The sequence below is a fragment of the Arvicola amphibius genome, chromosome 6, assembly GCF_903992535.2.
Source record: "Arvicola amphibius chromosome 6, mArvAmp1.2, whole genome shotgun sequence".
NCBI classification, from domain to species: domain Eukaryota; kingdom Metazoa; phylum Chordata; class Mammalia; order Rodentia; family Cricetidae; genus Arvicola; species Arvicola amphibius.
Genome location: NC_052052.2, coordinates 30,107,446 through 30,128,336, shown reverse-complemented (window position 1 = coordinate 30,128,336; position 20,891 = coordinate 30,107,446). Strand labels below are relative to the sequence as shown.

Below are 20,891 nucleotides of genomic sequence, written 5' to 3'. Positions count from 1 at the left end.
TCAGTAAAATGAGAGCATATTTCTTTAGATCCAACTATAATGTCGTTTTTTTTTTTTTAACATATTATTCCATTTACTAGGCTGTCTAATCATTAAAAGACATTTTAACGGGCAAAAGACCTCCGTCAGCACTGGAAGCACAGGTCTATGTTGATTGGCAGAGAAGGCTACTTACTGAGCACTGCAGAGCTTCTGCCATGCCTCATGGTAACGCACAGGGTCCTCCTGCAGGGTGCTGGGCTCTAGATCTGTGGAATCAATGTACTGGGGCACCAGGCAGAGAGAAAAACAGAAGCTTATGAATCCAACCATACCTCTCAACTTTCAAATAACATTATCAATGTTCCATCTCCCTTAATTTCAGTTTAAAGTGAACATAATTAAATTCAATAATTTAGTATTTAATAAGATTAAATAATATTTTAATTAAGGGTCCCCCTTAAGATTATTTAACCTTCAAGTCCAATTCTACCCATCCCACTTGGAGTATTTAGATCTTGCAAGTAAGTGACTGGAAAAGGCCATCCCATATAGGTTTTTGGCTTATTTGCTATCTGGTTTTTCCATTTTTCTCCCATCTGAATCAAAGTATGACTTATAAAACATAAGATAGAAACATTTTAGGAATAGTACCCTGTACTGGCTGGTTTTATGACAAGCTGACATAAGCGTGAGTAATCACAGAGGAGGGAGCCTCAGTTGAGAAAATGCTTCCTGAATATCAGGCACCCTTCCTTCCTTCTGCCTTCCCAAGCCCTCTCAACCTCCTTAGGGCCTTCCTCTCTCATATATCTACCAAGACAAGTGATCTTCTTTCCTAGGTGTTCTATGTCTGAGAGCCTCAGTGTTCCTAAAAAACTGGGGCTTTTAATTCTTTTTTTATTATTATTATTTATTATGTATACATTGTTCTGTCTGCATGTATGCCTGCCTGCCAGAAGAGGGCACCAGATCTCATAAATGGTTGTGAGTCACCATGTGGTTGCTGGGAATTGAACTCAGGACCTCTGGAAGAGCAGTCAGTGCTCTTAACCTCTGAGTCATCTCTCCAGCCCCGGGCTTTTAATTCTTTATTCTTCTCTCAGCCTCCATCATTGAACACAAGGTGGCCACAAACTAATTTCAAATAGATAAAATTAATCAGTGATGTAAAGAACTAGCAAAAAAAAAAAAAAAAAGTCCAGATAGTGAAATGGGTCACCCAGGTCTAGTTACCATCCTGTGGGAACCTGTCTTTATGGGCCACTAGGCTCCAAGCTCTCACTTCTCTCGTCCATCTCCGGAAAAGCTCCAGCCAGTGCAACAGGAACAAGAGCTCTAAATGGACCAGTCAACTTCCAAAGGAAGCGACTACATCCAGCAGTTACTATAGCAGTTCCAAGTAAACCATTTAGTTCTTAACCACATGAGAAACCACTATCACAATCCCCTTTTAGCTTTTTTTTTTTTTTTTTTTTTTTGGTTTTTCGAGACAGGGTTTCCCTGTAGTTTCTAGAGCCTGTCCTGGAACTAGCTCTTGTAGACCAGGCTGGCCTCGAACTCAGAGATCCACCTATCTCTGCCTCCCGAGTGCTGGGATTAAAGGCGTGCGCCACCACCGCCCAGCTCACAATCCCCTTTTAAAGGAAACCCAGGCAGAAGGTTAAGACATCCAAGCTCAGAGCACTAGGGCAGCAGATCCAGCACTCCAGGACTAGCCACCTGCTCTGCAGTCTGTGCCTTTAATCATGACACTTGATGGGAGCAGAGCAGCTACTGGGAAAGTCTTTGGTGGCACCATCAGCTGTGCACTATACCTATGTCCACCAAGCCACCCCCCCATCCATAGGGACTGACACTCAAATCCATGCACTAAGGCCCCTTCATTATTTCTGAGAAATACTCTGGTGTCTCCTTGAAGCCAAAAACCAACATGAAGCCGGGCGGTGGTGGCGCACGCCTTTAATCCCAGCACTCGGGAGGCAGAGGCAGGCGGATCTCTGAGTTCGAGGCCAGGCTGGTCTACAAGAGCTAGTTCCAAGACAGGCTCTAAAGCTGCAGAGAAACCCTATCTCGAAAGACAAAAAAAAAAAAACCAACATGAATCTTTCTTATTCCTAAAAATAAATGCAGAGATCCAAAAACCATAAAGCAGGTAGGTATGGAGTATCTATAAGATCACAAGGCTTGAGTCTTTAAGATGACTCAGAGGGTAAAGGCATTTGTTGTCAAGTTTGACAACCTAGTTTAATCCCTAGGACCCACATTATGGAAGAAAAAAATTGATTTCTATTGATTATTTTCTGAACTCTACATGTGTGCCATGGCACATACGCACATGTACCCACATATACCTGAGCCCAACAAATTTTTTAATGTATAAAACACACACACACACACACACACACACAAGCTGTTTTCATTTACTCCTTAGTTGTACCTACCCAACCCTTCCTTACCTTGATCTCCAACTTGTGGTTAATAGCCAATGCAGAATGCTCTAAAGCTTTAATGACAGAGGCATACGAGTCTGAGAATTTGGTGTATTTGCCCACAAGAGCAATAGAGCAGGTCTCCAGCAAGCGATCATATCTAGCAAATAAGGGTCAAGACAGTTACTTGCAACATCCACACCATTATGAGACTGAAATTACTTCTGCAAGGAGGAAACATGCCCGCAAAGACGATAGAGTATCACCTCAGTACTGTGCACAGAACACAAAGAACCCTTATATCAAACGGGCAGTCTCAGAAAGAGAATAGTATTGGAGTAAATGAGATGACTCAGTGGGTAAAATGAGATGATTCAGTGGGCTTGCCACACAAACCCGATGATCTGAGATCCATCCTAGAACTCGATGGAAAGAAAAATCAGACCCCTACAAGTTGTCCTTTGATCTCCACATATACACTGTGGCATGCAAATGCTCAAGCACACAAACAACCAAAATAAAGAAATGTCATTAAAAATAAAAAATCATCCCCAAAGGGCAAAAAACTTTCGTTGGTTAATAAACTGTAATTCTTGCTTGATAACTGTTATATGAAATTTTACTATGTTAAAGTTAAAGCCTTTCTTTTTTGTTTAAACAGAAAAAGGGGAAATGATGGAGGGCTCTCATTGGTTAATAAAGAAACTGCCTTGGCTTTTTGATAGGGCAGGATTTAGATGGGTGGAGTAGACAGAACAGAATGCTGGGAAGTTAGTCAGTTGCCATGACTCTCCTCTCCAAGATGGATGCAGGCTAGAATCTTCCCAGTAAGCCACCACCTTATGGTGCTACACACATTACTAAATATGGGTTAAAGCAAGATGTGAGAATTAGCTAATAAGAGGCTGAAACTAATGGGCCAGACAGTGTTTAAATGAATACAGTTTCCATGTAATTATTTCGGGTAAAGCTAGCTGGGTGGCGGGAAGCAGCCGGGTGTTCCTTCCTACTACAAATTTCCATTTTAAAACATAATTGTGGTGGCTTCAAAGAAAATGGTCCCCATACGCTTATACAGAGTGGCACTGTTAGGAGATATGGCATTGTTGGAGTAGGTGTAGCAAGCATTGTTAGAGGAAGTGTGTCACTGAGGGCAGGCTTTGAGGTTTCAGATGTTCAAATCAGGCTCAGTGTCTCAGTCTCTTCCTGCTGCCTTCAGATCCAGATGTAGAACTTTCTAGTACCCATGTCCTGCAAGCCACCATGCTGACAATAAATTAAACCTCTGAACCATAGGCCAGCCCCAATTAAATGATTTATAAAGAGCTGCTGTGGCCGTCTCTTCACAGCAACAGAGACCCTAGGACAATTAAAAGACTAACATTTCAAGTTTTATGAAAAAAGGCAATTAAAAAACTACAGGCTATTTTTATAGCTACATGCAAATGGACTTAGAAAAGATATCCACATAAATGGTCAAAAAACAAAAAAGTAACTGTCCAAGTAAAAGCTGTTATCACAGACTCCACTCCATCTGTGTGTGCCTACACTATCACAGTTTGACTCACCCTGCACTAGGCCATGAGTTAGTATCTCAGAAATGAGACAACCTCGGAGCTTAAGGACAAGGTGGCAGCAGTTCATCCCTGCTCAGCATTTTCTAGCTGAGAGTATAGCATGTTTCCAAACATAGCTTAGGTACAGGCCAGCATTCCTGTAGGCTCTGGGAATACATGTACCCCTCTGCCACCAGGCTGCTGTTGGTGCTATTGAGCTAATAAGGTAGTACAGCACAATGTAGTGATCTGAACTCACTGCCTGAAGTCCTCGGAACAGGCCTAGACTACCTAGATCCTCCTCTGTGTTGTGACCACATGCTGGGTATAAAATCCTCTGTCAGCCTTCTGAACATCTTTCTATGAGCACCTTTTCTACCCATTATGACAGCATGGTGGAGCCCTACAAAAGACTGAGATGTGCATACCCAACTGCTTATGACAAACCTGTCTGCCATCTCTTTCCATTTAATCAGCATCTTTCGTGACTGTCTCTCAACAGGGAGGTCAAGTCTCCGAAGAAAATAGTCTACGACTCCTTGCTCTTCTAACAACAAGGGTACCCGGTAGATGGATGAAACATCATGAACACAGATCACCTGTTTAAAAAAAGGGGGGGGGGGTGTTAATAAAAACAGCTAATTTCCTAGGGTTACACCTAGATGACTGTACGGAGAACGGAGGAAAACTTTAATTTGGAACCAAAAAAAAAGTGATTTTTCTAGAAAGATAAAGTTGCAACTGATTCAAGAATAGAAAATAAATGAATGGAGACTATTTTGAACATGGATGCAAAAATCCTTTAAAAAGAGCCAGATGTGGTGGTGCACGCCTATAATTCCTGCACTCAGGAGGCTAAGGCAAGGAAGCATAAGTTAGATGCCACCTTAGGTTATCTCAAAATAACAACAAAAAATATGCCCACATATAATAGAATCGGTGATTCTCAAACTCAGCTATACAGAAGAATCTCTGAGGAGTTTGTAAGAATTTCTACATCTATGCTATAGTGCACGATCACTCAGGTCCAACTCTCTGGAAGTGGCAGGCTCCCAGCTTATCCCAGTGTGCAGTCAAATTTGAAATCTACTGCACTGGGCCATTTTAAAGTGGAACTTGGTTTCTCTCCCATAAGGAATCTAGATTTTTAAAAACAAATACAGGACATGAAAGTAGAAGGGGGTTCACACAGTAAGTAAAAGGTAGAAAATCAGAAGGAGGTAGGAAATAAGAAAAGTTGGGGGGGGGGCACAAAGTCAAGACAGGCAGTGGTGGCACACACCTTTAATCCCAGCACTCTGGAGGTAGAGGTAGGCAGAAATCTAGTTCAAGGCCAGCATGGTCTACAAAGCAAGTTCCAGAACAACCAGGGCTACACAGAGAAACCCTGCCTCAAAAAACCAAAAATAAATAAATAGTAAGTAAATTCAAAATTTATGATATATACTATGGAAATGTTATAAAGAAACTGATCCTTCTGTACAATGAGTATGTGCCAATAATAAGAGTAACACTGGAACATGCCACATGAACATATTAAAAAGGAGAGAAGTAAGATCTCTGTGGATACAGGCAATAAAAATTCAGAACCTGGCCAGGCAGTGGTGGCACACGCCTTTAATCCCAGCACTCGGGAGGCAGAGGCAGGCGGATCTCTGAGTTCGAGGCCAGCCTGGTCTACAAGAGATAGTTCCAGGACAGGCTCTAGAAACTACAGAGAAACCCTGTCTCGGAAAAAAAAAAAAAAAAGAAAAAAAAATTCAGAACCTGTTCAAAATAAATTGAGATAAATTAAGAATACTAGGTAAATTCTGAAAATATTAAATACCCATAGTCTAACAAAACTCCTGCTTTCTGTTAAAGGAATAAGAGAAGATGGCTCAGGGCTAGTGAGTTGATTCTGTGGTTAAGAACACTGACTGCTCTTCCGGAAGTCCTGAGTTCAATTCCCAGCAACCACATGGTGGCTCACAACCATCTATAACTGGCTCTGATGCCCTGATGCCCTCTTCTGGCATGTAGGGATACATGTAGATGGAGTATTCATACCAAAAGCAAACAAAAATAAGTAATTTAGCTGGGCGGTGGTGGCGCACGCCTTTAATCTCAGCACTCGGGAGGCGGAGGCAGAGGCAGGCGGATCTCTGAGTTCGAGGCCAGCCTGGTCTACAAGAGCTAGTTCCAGGACAGGCTCTAGAAACTACAGGGAAACCCTGTCTCGAAAAACCAAAAATAAATAAATTAAATAAATAAATAAATAAATGGAATTTAAAAAGAGAGAAAGGAGATAGCTCTGGTCACTAGTCAAGAGATTCTGGAGATGTCACCCATTAAAAAAGTCAAACAAGAAACACAATGTGATCTGAAAAATAAAAGCAATTGGAACTACATGCATGCATCATGATTAACTGTATATACCCATAAAAAACAATAAACAGAATTTTAGTAGGATGCTAGACTACAAATCAAAAGAAACCACCAGGGTGCCCCGCATGCGGGCCATTCCTAATCAAGAAAACAGTTTTTTATAATACCATTCACTATAGTAACAAAAATGAAGTTATACATAAATCTAAAGTTTATGAAGCAAATCTTACATACAATACAAAAATTGATTTTAACAAGTAGAGCTGGATACCTGAATATTCATACACAAAAGGATAATCTGTCACTACTTACCTCACACTGTACACAAACGCTGACTCAAAATGGGTCTGGTATGATATAAAACTTGAGAAAAATGAGGAAAATTTTCATGACCCTCATTAAGCAGAGAAAGCAGCACAACTCACAAAAGAAAACACTGAACATTTATAAGTTTCTATGCTCCACTAAGAGCATAAAAAGCTACAAGCTGAAAAAAAAAACTGCACAAGACTACATTCAGATAACTTCTTACAACGTGATATAAACAATCCAATGTTTAAAATAGGCAGAAGACCTGCAATTCAAATCTGCAATAAATGTGGACGACTCCTCAGTGAGTAACAGTAAAGAGTTTTCACAGCTTTTATTTTTTGTTTTTGTTCTTTTGAAACAAGAAGTCCTGCTGTCCTAGAACTAGCCATGTAGACTAGGCTGGCCTCAAACTCAGAGATACCTGCTTCGGCATCCTAAATATTGGGATTAAAACAGTGCACTGCCATGCCCAGAGAATAATTCTTATGACAGTCAATTCTGCTAAAGAAAGGAAGTCTCCCCCTTCTTCACTTATGAAGACAGAAGTACCTGAAATAAAGTACACAATAAAGGATCACTGTGAAAAAATGAAAATCATCCTGTGCTCCATGGGTTGAGCATGAAGCAGAACCTGAGGAGTCCCAGTCCCTGGCTTAAGAGTCACAAGGAACGAGACTCCAGCCCCAGATGCCTTTACCCCAAGGTAAGGAGAAGTGAAGTCATTTCCAGAGGTGAAAAGTACTTACTTGTTCAGGTTCCACATGGCAGAACATAGATATTTTCTCTTTCACGGATGTGTCAAGAGGATTTGAGCATCTGCACACCACCTAGTAATTAAGAAAACAAGGAACTTTGAGCAGAAGTTAGAGTCTAAGTAGGGCTTTCCGCAACTGGAATTAAAATAGAGGTAATGCTCTGAGATGGACCAAAATGTCAGCTCCAAGCACACTGCACATGATCCACAAACACACCACTATCTAGTTTTCAAAACCAAAACTCCTCCATCCCAAGCAGAGCATGAGAGACAGCAAGGGGGAAGAGTGAACTACAAGAGCAACTGGTCCTCCTCCTCCTCAATGCGCCTAGGAGTGAAGGACTGCGAGAAGCAGGAAACAAGTGTAAGCCTTCCTATGTGCCTGCAAGAAAATCAGACTCCAATCCCAGTCAAAGCCCTGTTTTCTCCACCATTAGACATCTGCTGACAAACATCCATCCCACCAGAAGCCAGATTTTTTTGGGGGGGAGAGGGGGCAGGGTGGTGCAAGACAGGGTTTCTCTGTAGCTTTGGAGCCTGTCCTGGAACTCACAGATATCCACCTGCCTCTCAGCAAGAGGCCAGATTTTAATTAGATGTGGTCAATAACACCAAAAGTAGGCATTGAAGGAAACCTTACCAAGTCTGGAGAAAGCCCAAGTCCTCTAAGCTCCCGAACACTGTTTTGGGTGGGTTTTGTCTTCTGTTCCCCTGTTGAACTTGGCTGTTTTACAAAGAAAAAAAACAAGTGGTTCATTTCTGACAGCTTTCCAAGCATGAATTTTCTCTAAACCTCTGATTGGAAATTTGATTGTACAATTCAGCCTTGATTTTTATTTAAGTTACACATGCATATACTTTAGGGTATCTTTATTATCTTCCCACACTTAAGGCAGATCTGCTAAGTTTAGAGTTCTCAGTTGGAAAGAACCTTCCCTTAGAATAATGGTTCTCAACCTGTGACCCCTTGGTGGAATCATATGACTTTTTCACAAGTCACCTAAGGCCATTGGAAAACAGCTATTTGTATTACAAATAGTAACAACAGCCAAATCACAGTTATGAAGTAGCAACGAAAATAATTTTATAGCTGGAGGTCACCACCTTAGGTCAGCCTAAGGAACTGCATTAAAGGGCTACAGCCATTAGGCAGGTTGAGAAGAAACATTGCCTCAAGAATGTTTAATGCAGTTTGGTCATACTGACTTTATTTTTTTCCGTAGGGCCTTAGAGGTCTTCTACTTCATTATTCTATACTCTCACTGATAAGGGATTCCCTCTGTATGTTGTGAATATGTTCTATTACTGTTGGTTAATAAAGAAGCTACTTTGGTCTATGGCAAGGCAGAATATAGCTAGGCGAGAAAACTAAACTGAATGTGAGGAGAAAGAAGGTAGAGGCAGGCAGACGCCATGTATCCGCCAAAAAAACAAACCACAAGCCTCGTATTAAAATATAAAATAATAAAAATGAGTTAATTTAAGATGTAAGAATTAGTTAATAAAAAGCCTGAGCTAATAGGCCAAAGAGTATGTAATGAATATTAAGCCTCAGAGAGGTTTTTGTTTTTATTGTGTTTTTTGGTTTTATTCGAGACAGGGTTTCTCTGTAGCTTTGGAGCCTGGCCTGGAACTAGCTCTTACAGACCAGGTTGGTCTCAAACTCAAGAGAGATCCGCCTGCCTCTGCCCCTCAAGTGCTGGGAAAAAGGCGTGTGCCACCACAACCTAGCCAGAGTGGTTATTTTATAAGCAGCTTCAGGAACAGGCAGACAGAGAAAACCTGGTCCAGGGGGCCCAGCGGGCAGGAAATATCTGTAGCTACACTCATCACTATGAACCTTAGTGCTTGCCATTTTAGAATCAATACAGTAAGCAAGCAATGGGCTCTTCCAATCTAGAAACTGTGTCTTAAAAAGTTTTCTTGTTCAGATCAGAGGGCAGTAAACTCTGTAAAGAGCCAGATAATAACTACTTTAGGGTTTAGTCTTACATCATGGCTCATGCCCATTACTTGAACAATTAGCAGGCTGTTCAAGGCCAACAGTCTAGACTACAGTGAGTCCAGGCCTCTCTGAGCTACATCATGGCACATTATCCATCTCAAAGCCATTACTATTACTATTGTTACTATCTTGATCTTTGTGGACCATAGTTTGTTATACAGACTCAACTTTGTTGTTTCAGTATAAAAGCAGACACAGATGACACATCAACCAAGGAATATAGATCTATTTCCATAAAACAAGCCTTTTAAAAAAAATAGCCAATCAGGAGCTAGAGAAATGGCTCAAAGGTTAAGAGCACTGACTGCTCTTCCAGGTCTTGAGTTCAATTCTCAGGAACCACATGGTGGCTCATAACCATCTGTAATGAGATCCAATGTCCTCTTCTGGCATGTAAGCAAACATGTAGACAGAGCACATTCTATATAATAAGTAAATAAACCTAAAAAAATAGCCAATTAATAGCCCTGGGCCCCCAAATACAACCTGTGATTCAGACTACATTTCCCTCTTCATTTCTTTTTTCTCTCTCTCTTCAATTGATATTTAATTTAAATAGTAAAGATAGTGCTGGAAAATGTTGGGTCGTACAGTCAACCCTGTGGTTTTCTCCAGTGAGGGCTGCTTTCTCCACCCGTTTGTCTAGGAGGAGTGTATCGACCAAGTCCTGCTTCATCAGACTCAGCCTTCTTGGTCCTCCAGTTCCTTATTTCTTTACAAGATACCCTGTTATATAACAGATCTGGACCAATCCTCTAACTGTCTTACCTCCTCTCTGCTATTTTCTGTCTCTGTCCTACTTCTGGGTTTTTCTTCAGCTTCCCTCCTTCTTACTGTCATCTCTGTTTTATCTAATTCTTAGCTTCAATTCTTGCCTGTCTCGTGTTCCTGTTATAAGGCATCCAGTTCCTGCTGAACACATGTAGTTACTAGCTGCTGACTCCTACCTAAAAGCAAACTAGAAGTTCCCTATAAAAGACAGGCTGGTGACTGGGGAGCCTTAGGAGCAGTGTCTTCTCCTAGGCTAGTCACACATAACGGAAGTCTCAGACTTCCCATGTGGAGGAGCCCAGCCTGTCTCTGAAGACTGAGAACCAGAGAGAAGACAGTGAGCATCTTGACAACACAGCACGTTTATGGCCCAGCATCACTACTCTCAACGCTCCAGTGTCTGCTTGTCAGACGCCCTCCCCAGGGCTCTATGACAGAAAGAGAGAGAGAGACGCAGATGCCTGACTGGGCACAAAAGCAAACAGGTACGAGCAGTCTTTGCAGTGAGCCCTATACTCATCCTACTCCCACAAGAGCCTGACACTGCCTATCATGAGCCTCTGGAGGGGCCACAGGGCAAAAAAGATGGCTTCTCAGCGCCCCCTGCTGCAGGTGCACACCCAAGGTTGCTCAGTTTTTATGTGTCAGTGTGCTTTGTAAATTTTTTACTTTTATCACTGCCAACTCATCTCCATGCTCTTTTCTGAATTTGTCTTAAAATACTTCACTCTGATTTTGACAGATAGCAAAGACAATCATACATGTTCAATCTACCACCTTTATTACAATGAATACTGATTTATTTTTCAAACCTTTTCCACTTAAGCTTTCAGAACACGGACTAGCAAGAAGACTCAGCTACATACATCAAATAAATAAAGCATGTTATTGAAATAAACTCACAGAAGTTATTTCCTATTTCTTGTACCTCCAGTGTTGGAAGCTTAGAACCAAACTGTATACCTTACCTGAGGAACCAGACTGACGTGGATATTACAAAAGTTCTCCTTCTTGACCTTGAACTGGAACTGGCGGAAGGCCTCAATGAAGGGCATGCTTTCAATGTCTCCCACTGTGCCACCAAGCTGAAAGGAAATACCATCTCAGAGGTTAACATTGAATTTCTACCATTCAGTGCGCAGATTGCAGTATAACTGCAAACTCCTAGCCTTACAGAATGTCAGTCTTCAGACACTGCTTTGTGCTCAAAGTTGATACTATTAGGGACTCCTGATTTTCCTAAAAATATTGAAGATATTGTCACAGCATTTTAAGAAAATGACTGGGCTTGAAAAGTACCTGGAATCAGGTAGTGGTGACACACACCTTTAATATCAGCACTTAGGGGGCAGAAGCAAACCAATCTCTGTGAGTTTGAGGCTAGCTTGATCTACAGAGTGAGTTCCAAGGACAGCCAGGGCTACACAGAGAAACGCTGTCTCAAAAAAAAAAAAAAAAAAAAGAGGAGGAGTAGGAGGAGGAGAAAGAAGAGAAAGGAGGGAGGGAGGAAGGGAACCACAAACTAGACTATAATTCTTAGGCACTGTTGATTCACTTGAGAACCACAGAGAAAGAAAGAGAGAGAGAAAGATAGAAAGAAAGAAAGAAAGAAAGAAAGAAAGAAAGAAAGAAAGAAAGAAAGAAAGAGAAAGAAAAGAAAGAAAGAAAGAAAGAAAGAAAGAAAGAAAGAAAGAAAGAAGCCTAGATGAGTCTCCTTAGTTAAGTATAACCTTTCTACTAAAAACCACCAGTTATAACAAAACTGCTGGGACTTCCTGAGCTGGGATGAACAGACAGCAGAATAGAAACAAAGCAAAGGAAGCTAGCAAACAGAGGCAAGCAAAGGGCTACTAATATCAAGGGACAAAAATGTGTCCTGTCACTCTGAGTATGTGTTAGACCGTTCAACACACACTAAAAGAGAGCATTGTTAGGGAAAATATTGTCTCCCCTGTGCACCATTCTATCTGCTGCTGCATACTCCATGCACAGAAATGGAAGGCTGGGTTTTCACTGGGCATGGTCTTATTGATGGCTAAGGAGAGGAAACTAGTTCACACAGGCAAGAATCATACACACCTCAATAACACACACTTGAGGTTCCAAGCCATCTTCATCTACAGGTATTAATGCCTGTCTCATCACCCACTCCTGGACTGCATCTGTGATGTGAGGAACAACTAAAAAAAGAAAAGAAACATGTAACTAATGCTTGCCTATCAATCAGCATTTATGAAGGCAAATACAATGACTGTTAAGACAAACTGATAGCCGGGCGGTGGTGGCGCACGCCTTTAATCCCAGCACTCGGGAGGCAGAGGCAGGCGGATCTCTGTGAGTTCGAGGCCAGCCTGGTCTACAAGAGCTAGTTCCAGGACAGGCTCTAAGAAAGCTGCAGAGAAACCCTGTCTCGAAAAACAAAACAAAACAAACAAAAAAAAAAAAAAAAAAAAAAAAAGACAAACTGATATACTTTCTTGCCTAGATATACAAGCTATGGGGTATGGGTGTACTTAGGAAAGTTCTTCCTAAACAAGCAAATAGGATCATAAAAATACTTTTGAAATGCCTTTAAATGACTCAATAAATCTTTGGGTTCACACTTCCCTAGGCCTCCTCTCCAGACTTCTAGACTGTTGCTGGAAGCCATGTGAAAAGAATGAAGCCAAAAGTGGCTCCCTAAGCCGCTCCAAGCACATGCCCTGTGCAGTCTACTCGGCTAGCCACACAAGGACACAAAACCTGTGACCACCCCACCACTCTCAGCTGAAGCTGCAGTGGGTACATCACACCTGAGCGTTTTTCCAGGAGCAAACATAGTACCAGAACCCTGTGCCATGTTTCCAGTTTAACCAAAGGGTAGGCAATTCACTGCAAGAGACAGAACAACATAGCAAAGCTGTGAAAGGCACAGCACCTAGAGTCAAATCTCAGTTCACGACTCACCAGCTATGCTCACAGAGTCAATTATCTCTTTATCTTTAAGCTTGAAGTCTTCAAGTAGGAGTAATTACGACCTCTACTTCTGAGAATGTCTTATAGGATAGCAGAACATCCAGGATTCAGTAATAACCAGCTACTGTGGGACACTTTTTAGAATCACAGTTGTTGGAGTCAAGAATGCAATTCCTAGGTGACTGGAATGATCTGGGGTTAAGCAACAGTGCTCTTGCATAGATATTCATTACCTACGTCATACAGAGCAGCCAAGTGATCTACAAACACTAATCAGAATTCATTACTCCACATTTAAACTCCTTAGTAATCAGTGAAAGCCTCACATAACATCCACTGGGTGACAGTGCTGCTGTCTCAGACTGTAATGTCTCAACCACAGCAGCCTCCCCTCTAGTTCTTGCCCACAGATCCCTATAGTCTGGGGCCTGTGTACCACTAAAGGTCTGACCCTTAGTGAGTCACATTTCATGGTGACAAATAAAGAAACAAATACACCAGAACAAACTGCACAACCAACATGACCTTAATTCACAACAGACCCTCTTTATGTGCCAGGAAGGTGGAGCAGCAGCATCCTGATGCAGTCTTTTAACTCTTTATCAACTCAAAAAGCAGAAGCCTTTACCACCTCCATTTTAACACAAAAGGAAACCACATCTCAAAAGGGTACAGAATTTTCCTTCCTGTCTTCATAGGGCTACTATGTAACAGAGCTAAGCCCCAAATTATGAAATGACTGGACCAGACTCTGGCCAAGGCAGCCCCAGGCCAGAGTCAGGCTGAACGTTAGTTCTCAGTGTAGCAAAGGTAAATCAAACGCAAATCTGCTCTTCTACTCAGGGGAAAGCAAAGGCCCAAACTCGCATACTGTCATCCCACTAGACCAATGGAGTCCCAGTGCCACCGTTTCAAAGCAGGGAGCACTTTTCCTAAATGACTACTTACAGAAAATCTCAGAACAGCCAACAGATGTCAGCTGAGCTGATGAAAACTCGAGGGCCCAGGAGCCCACTTCTCAGACTTCCATCAAATGAAAAGCCTGTGTCACATGCATGTTTTCCCAACATAAGCAATGGAAGTTCATTTCCCCATCACTTACACAAGCTACCAGGCATAATGCCTCAGTTAAGCTTCCTTCACTGCTTAGCATGTAAAAGCAGCAGCTCTCCGGAATCCAATCATGTCGCCATGCTGACTGACAACACCTGCCATTACTAGAGCCAATAGCAGCTTTCTCCAAGTATTTTCTGATTGAACAGCCATACAATTCTGAATTTCCAACTGAAAGGATATTTTGGTAATAATACCTTGACAAAATACTAAAAATCACATAAAAATAAATTTTTATACTCAAAAGAAATTAAATTGGCTAATAGTTTCTTTCTTAAAGGTAAATCCAGTCTTACCTTGGACAGTTTTCCCCAAGTAATCCCCTTTGCGCTCTTTGTTAATGACATACTGGTATATCTTCCCCGTGGTCAGATTATTGTCCTTGGTGAGGCGGATGTCCAGGAACCGCTCATAATTTCCCAAATCAAGGTCAACTTCTCCACCATCATCCAGCACAAAAACTTCCCCTTCAGTGAAGAGTGAACATGTTCAAGGAAATGAAAAACACATTTGCCATGTGCAATTTCAATCTTGAAATATAAACATTCAGATGGAACAAAGTCTGCACAACCAGATTACAAAACAAGGACATTACTTCTAGAAAATTAAATGTCTGAAGACAACTGCCAATTACTCTCCAAAAGAGTGCTTCATGCTTCCAACCTGAACTCCCTCCCTATTGGGAAGCATGGAATGGGGGAAAGCCCAGCCATGAAGACTGTGGTGAATAGACGCTGCAGTAATGCAGATCTTCAGCAAAAGCTACCCAAGCAGCAAACATTCAAGAACAGAAGCAGGACTATTCGAAACTTCTATGACATAAACAAAGAAAGGGTGTATTGACTTTAAAAGCCAGCTTTGGAGCACACTTTAGTTCTGAGCAGTTATTAAATAGTCCTAGTTGCCCCATTCCTTTGTTTCACATTTATTCTTCGCAACTTCATCTAGGAAATGCTGCCTAGAATGATTCATTCCCACCATCTAAATAGGGAACAAGCTCAAAAACAGGAAAACCGTCTTATATCACCCTTCAGAGAACCCAACCTCTGCTCAAGAACTTTATATTAAAATCCCTTCAAAGGTGGATGGGCAATGCTAGCACACAAAGCCCTCGGTTCAATCCTCTAGAACTGAGAGAATAAAATTCCTCTAGTATATGGATCCTCTGATGCTACTTGTTAAAATATCCTCCAGATTCTTATTTCAACACTAAAAAGCAAAAGTATAGAACTTTAAAACTTGAAGGCACAGGGTCTTAATGAGTTTCACTGTTTTTTTTTTTTTTCTTTTTTCTTTTTGTTTTTTCGAGACAGAGTTTCTCTGCAGCTGTTTTAGAGCCTGTCCTGGAACTAGCTCTTGTAGACCAGGCTGGCCTCGAACTCAGAGATCCGCCTGCCTCTGCCTCCCGAGTGCTGGGATTAAAGGCGTGCGCCACCACCGCCCGGCTGAGTTTCACTGTTTTGACAGGGTCTTGCTATATAATCCTAACTAGCCTTGAACAAGTAGCCCAGGTTGGCCTTGAGCGCACTATGTAGTTAGTCCATGCTGGCCTCAGAATTGCAATCCTGTCTCAGCCTCCTTAAGCGCTAGGATTACTACTACAGGCCTATGCCACCAGACTTAGCTTTAAGGTAGGTTTTAAAATTGCTTCTCCAGCCAGGTAGTGGTAACATACGCCTTTAATCCCAGCACTCAGGAGGCAGAGACAGAAGCAGACAGATCTCTGAGTTCAAGACCAGCTTGGTCTATAAGAGCTAGTTCCAGGACAGGCCCCAAAGCTACAGAAAAACCCTGTCTCAAAACAAACAAAAAAAAAATTGCTTTTCCAATTTTAAACAAAGACTGAATATGTTACTCATTCATCACCATAAATATGAATTCAGTAACAAAGACGCAAACTGTTATCTTCCACCCTTATTCAGTTTCAGCTTTTACTTCAAAAAATCCTCATTATAAACATTCAAACTGCCAGGCAGTAGTGGCGCACACCTTTAATCCCAGCACTCGGGAGGCAGAGGCAGGTGGATCTCTTGTGAGTTCGAGGAAAGCCTGGTCTACAAGAGCTAGTTCCAGGACAGGCTCCAAAGCTACAGAGAAACCCTGTCTCGAAAATTCAAACTATAGCAGCAAAACAGAATCCCAAACTTAACCACCCTTTTAAATCCATTACCTACCTGTTGCTTGAGCTCCTACAAAACAGCCCTGTTTCCTAAATTCTTTTTTTGTTTGTTTGTTTTGTTTTGTTTTTGCTTTTCAAGACAGGGTTTTTCTGCGTAGCCTGCATCCTGAGTGCTGGGATTAAAGGCATGTGCCACCATCGCCCAGCAGCTTCTACTTATACAATTTCTAAAGACTGGGGCCACAAACAGCATATTTTGTCTTCTTTTAAATGAAATGAAAAACTTTCATTTAGCTGCCACCACACCCTCCTGGCACCAACATTTCACATCTATTATAGAAAATAAGTTATCTATTAAGATAGCTTCCTTTTATTTTGAGAGAAAAAGCATCATTCTGTTACACTAACGATCATTCTAGAAGGCAGGAAATGGAAGTTATGCAAGATGTACACCTAATCTCCAAGAGCTAGCATGTTCTTACATAGACACAGCTACTATTTATAAGAGAAAATTGCAGTTCGCTTACCATGTTCATAAGGAGAGAATGTTCCTGCATCAATGTTAATGTAGGGGTCAATTTTAATTGATGTTACATGTAAGCCACATGACTTGAGTATTGTGCCCACACTACTGGCAATGACTCCTTTTCCAATTCCTGATATAACACCACCAGTAACAAGAATGTACTTCATTTTTCCTTTTAACCTAGAAAGAAAATTTACATATAAATACACAGATTTTTATATAATACATCTTACAAATAAACCTTTACAGCCAGTTAGCCGGTACTATTGCCAGACATCGAGTACCAGGCAAATGTCTCTAAATTTCCCCCATGTGAGAGAAAAAGTCACAATCTTGAAAGAGCATTCCAATTCTCCTCAAAAAAAATGTGTTTGGCTAAACACACAAAGAACAAAGCTCCGCTAAGTTCTAGAAGCCTGACCAACAGGAAAGAACTGTAAAGCATTTAAAAGAAGTCATATAAAACCTCCAGTTCCTTCAATTACTTGACGTTCTCATCTGTATTTTAATAAATGCTTCTTGGCAGCAATCTCTCCCAGGTATGCCCTAAAGAGATGACACAGGTTGAAGGAAATGGAACTTGTGAAATAATCCAGTCCAAAGCCCATACTGAACAGAGGAGGCGGCAAACAGAGATCATATTAAACCCAGATAGTAATAATGTAGTAAAAGAAACACTTGAGACAAGTACCATAGATGCAATGTCAGCAGAATCAAGAGACCAGGGAAAACAGCATCAACAAGCAAGGAGACAATGACACATCAAAAGATTTATCACCAGTCCCCAGCTTGGGAGACCACTGGGTCAGCAAACCTAAATTTAACCAAAAAGAGAAAATACAGTCACCCCGTGGCAGGAAAACACTTACTTTAGCAAAAAGACACTTTTTTTCCTCTAGAAACACTCTGTGTGAGGCCAAATTAAAGCTAAGGAACAAGGACAGGAAAGTTTTGCTGGAAGCATTTCCCAGCCCCACTCCTCCCAGGAACATACTTGGCAAGGAAATCATAATGATTGAAATACCTTTCCCCTCAAACAGCAAGGAATGCTAGCCTGCTTTTTCTATTCTCTGCTGCAATGTTTCAAAAGTATGTTTCTGCAAAATGCAATCGGGTTTCCAGAAAGGGTTTGACTGGGTGTGTTGCCTGTAAAGGATCACTTAGCCGGGCAGTGGTGGCTTTAATCCCAGCACCTGGGGGTAGAGGCAGCAATCATTTAAGAGCTGGACCCCTTCGGCTCAGTTGCTTTCTGGTGATGTATCTATTGACAATGGTGAAGAGCAGGTCTCCAAAGACCTCATTTAGGAAAATATAAGGGGTCTGAGCTCCACGTCACCTCTGCAGTCATTAAAGAGCCCTTTCCATCCCTGCAAGCCACTTGTCTATGGACCTGGACTTTCCATTAGTTTCTTGGGTCTCAAGACTGGTTACACAGCTGGGCGGTGGTGGGGCACGCCTTTAATCCCAGCACTAGGGAGGCAGAGGCAGGCAGATCTCTGTGAGTACAAGGCCAGCCGGATCTACAAGAGCTAGTTCCAGGACAGGCACCAGAGCTGAGGGGGGGAAAAAAAGGGTGCTCTTGGGAAGGAAGGTTGTCCCAAGTTTGAAGACACTCTACAAACATATGGAGACCCTATCTCAAAAGAGGGAAAAGAGACTTACTTTATGGGGGAAAAAAAAATCAAAAGAAATTCTGACTAATCTTTAACCCATGACCTTCAGGAGTTTTCAGTATGTTAATGCAGACTGTGAACCCCAAAAGGGTATATGGCAGTTTCTTCCTCACACTAAATGTTTGTTATTTGGGAGAGTTGCTGTCACCTCATAACTGAATGGTTCCTTATCAGCACATGCATACCAAACTTGGGTATATTTTAGGTATGTGCTCCGCTAAGTTCTAGAAGCCCGACCAACAGGAAAGAACTGTAAAGCATTTAAAAGTCATATAAAACCTCCAGTTCCTTCAATTACTTGACGTTCTCATCTGTGTTTTAATAAATGCTTCTTGGCAGCAATCTCTCCCAGGTATGCCCTAAAGAGATGATACAGGCATATCTCACAAAGTCTATTAGACACACGGAGAAAATTTCTAATCTTCCTACAGATTCCTCAGCCACTCTGAATGAGTTCAGAACAGGTTGCTCTTGCAAGAATCGTCTCACCTTGCCCCACCAGAGAAGACTTTGGCAGTCTCCCACAGTGACTGGCAAGAAAAAAAAAAACAACCACAAAGATCCAATTAGAGAGGACCCATTCCTAACATTTACAAACTACCTACTATGGGAGAGCTACTCACATGCTAGGGGCACCTCAAAAAAATGTAAGTCAGATGAGGGTCCATACTTCAAATTTCTAGCAGGCTGGTTAAAACACTTGAAATTAAATGAGTAGCAGGGTTTGATGGAAGGAAGCACAGAGAACACACCGAGGCTCTTAAAGGGAAATAAGAAAGCCCATCTTTCAGTGACAGGAGCAAGGCAGCCTCCTGGGGCTCTTCAGAGGGCAGGGAGGGATGACCTGGAGTCAGGAGGATCCAAGCGCTCTTGTTTTGAAGATCTGCCTTGCAATGGGCCTTAAAGGCTGTCTGACTGAACCAAGCTAAAGAACAGCAAAGCGTGAACAAGCAGGTGAGCCCCGGGGATACACCAAGGAAAGAGGATGAAGGCAAAGGGATGGGTTGGGCAAAGGGCCAGCCCATGGATGGGCAAAGTTGAATGTCCACGCTGATTTTTTCCTGAATTTGACAAGACACTAAAGGTTTTCAAGTACAAAAGCAATATAGATCAAGAGATGAAAAACTTGAAAGCTTTAAAAAAAAAAAGGGGGGGGAGGGAGGGAGGAAAACTAAGCTCAGATCCCGTCAGAAACCGCTGGTGCTGAGATCTCAATCTAGCCCCCCCCGGGGAGCCCGCTGCCTGGGTTCGCGCCGACATAAAAATTGGGACGAGAACCCCCGCAGCAGCAGCCGCGTCACCAGGCTGCTGAGGAGTCAAAAGGACGAGCGTGGCCGTAAGTGAGCCACGCTGACGTAGACCAGCTCCAAACGCCAGCATCTTCGCCCCGGACTGGAAAGAGCGACAGCGGCTGGGCAGCCAGGCCCGTGAGGCCCAGCCAGCCTACAAGCCCCCTCCTCCCGCGGGCTAGGGCCGGAAGGATTCGCCAGGCCGCCGGGCCGGCCCCACCGGTGGCAGGCTGAGGCCTGGGGAAGGCCCTCCGCGGCGGCCTTCGGCGCTCTCCACCACACCGTTCCCCGCTGCCCGGGCCTCCCCGCTCGACCCCTCTCCCTCAGCTGGGCCACGAGGCCCGCGCGCGGGAGCCGGTACCTCGCGTTCCGAGACTGCCCGCCCTCGCTCCCGTTAGAGACACAACCCATTGGGCAGGAGCCGGGATGTCTCTGCCCTGATTGGTGAGGACAGGCGTTTATCACCCCAGTGGCGTGGCCGCCCGCGCCGGGGCTCTGTCGGCGCCACGGGCTCCTGCACCCGGGAGCCGTTCCTCCGGGATCCGAAGTCAGCCTACCTGAGGCCGGCTTCAGAGTCTCACGTCAGCCACAAGCAGGAGAACGCGCGCGCGGTGAGGCTCGGGCACCAGTGCTCGCCCGGGCCGCTTACGCCAGCCGTCTTTCGGAAAGGCGGACCCGAGGCGGTGCGCACGCAGAGGGCGGGGAGGGGCGTCCGGTGGGTGGGGCTAGGGCGCGCAGGCGCGGGGGGGGGGGGGGCAGCTTCCCTTCCCCCCCCCCCTTCTCCCCCCCGTGGCTCGTTGTGTGGCCGCCGCGGGTGGACCTCGGGTCGGCCGGGTTTTACTGGCCTGGTCGCCACGAGTGTGGCGGCTGCCTTGTGGCTCACGTCGAAGCAGGACACTGAGGGCCTTCGCCTTGTCCGGCCATAGCCGGTGGACGCTCTCGCGGCCGCCTCCCCCAGTGCTGCTGGCCAGGCCATCTCGTGGTCTCGCCCCGCGCGGCCGCCTCCTCCCGGTGCTGCCTGTCTTCCCCCATCGGGCCAG

At 43.4% G+C, this 20,891-nt stretch overlaps 1 protein-coding gene and 1 non-coding gene across 3 annotated transcripts in view; both read right to left on the bottom strand.

Annotated features, from left to right (window-relative positions):
- The window catches only part of Ctps1 (CTP synthase 1), a 29,451-nt gene extending 8,906 nt beyond the window's left edge, over nt 1-20,545 (bottom strand). The window contains exons 1-10 of one of the 2 annotated variants that reach the window (XM_038334062.2): nt 20,409-20,545; nt 16,891-17,069; nt 14,541-14,711; nt 12,256-12,356; nt 11,145-11,261; nt 8,041-8,124; nt 7,393-7,473; nt 4,415-4,566; nt 2,439-2,571; nt 176-264 (exon numbers count right to left, since the gene is read on the bottom strand). In XM_038334062.2, coding sequence (XP_038189990.1) covers nt 176-264; nt 2,439-2,571; nt 4,415-4,566; nt 7,393-7,473; nt 8,041-8,124; nt 11,145-11,261; nt 12,256-12,356; nt 14,541-14,711; nt 16,891-17,056 — 1,094 coding nt within the window. In that variant the 5' untranslated portion in view covers nt 17,057-17,069; nt 20,409-20,545. Of the gene's footprint in view, nt 1-175; nt 265-2,438; nt 2,572-4,414; nt 4,567-7,392; nt 7,474-8,040; nt 8,125-11,144; nt 11,262-12,255; nt 12,357-14,540; nt 14,712-16,890; nt 17,070-17,580; nt 17,719-20,408 lie in introns of those variants that run through there. The other variant, XM_042055269.1, reaches the window with a different exon arrangement.
- LOC119818148 lies at nt 9,981-10,108 on the bottom strand. Its single transcript, XR_005286055.1, has one exon.
- Nucleotides 20,546-20,891: the final 346 nt, after the last annotated feature.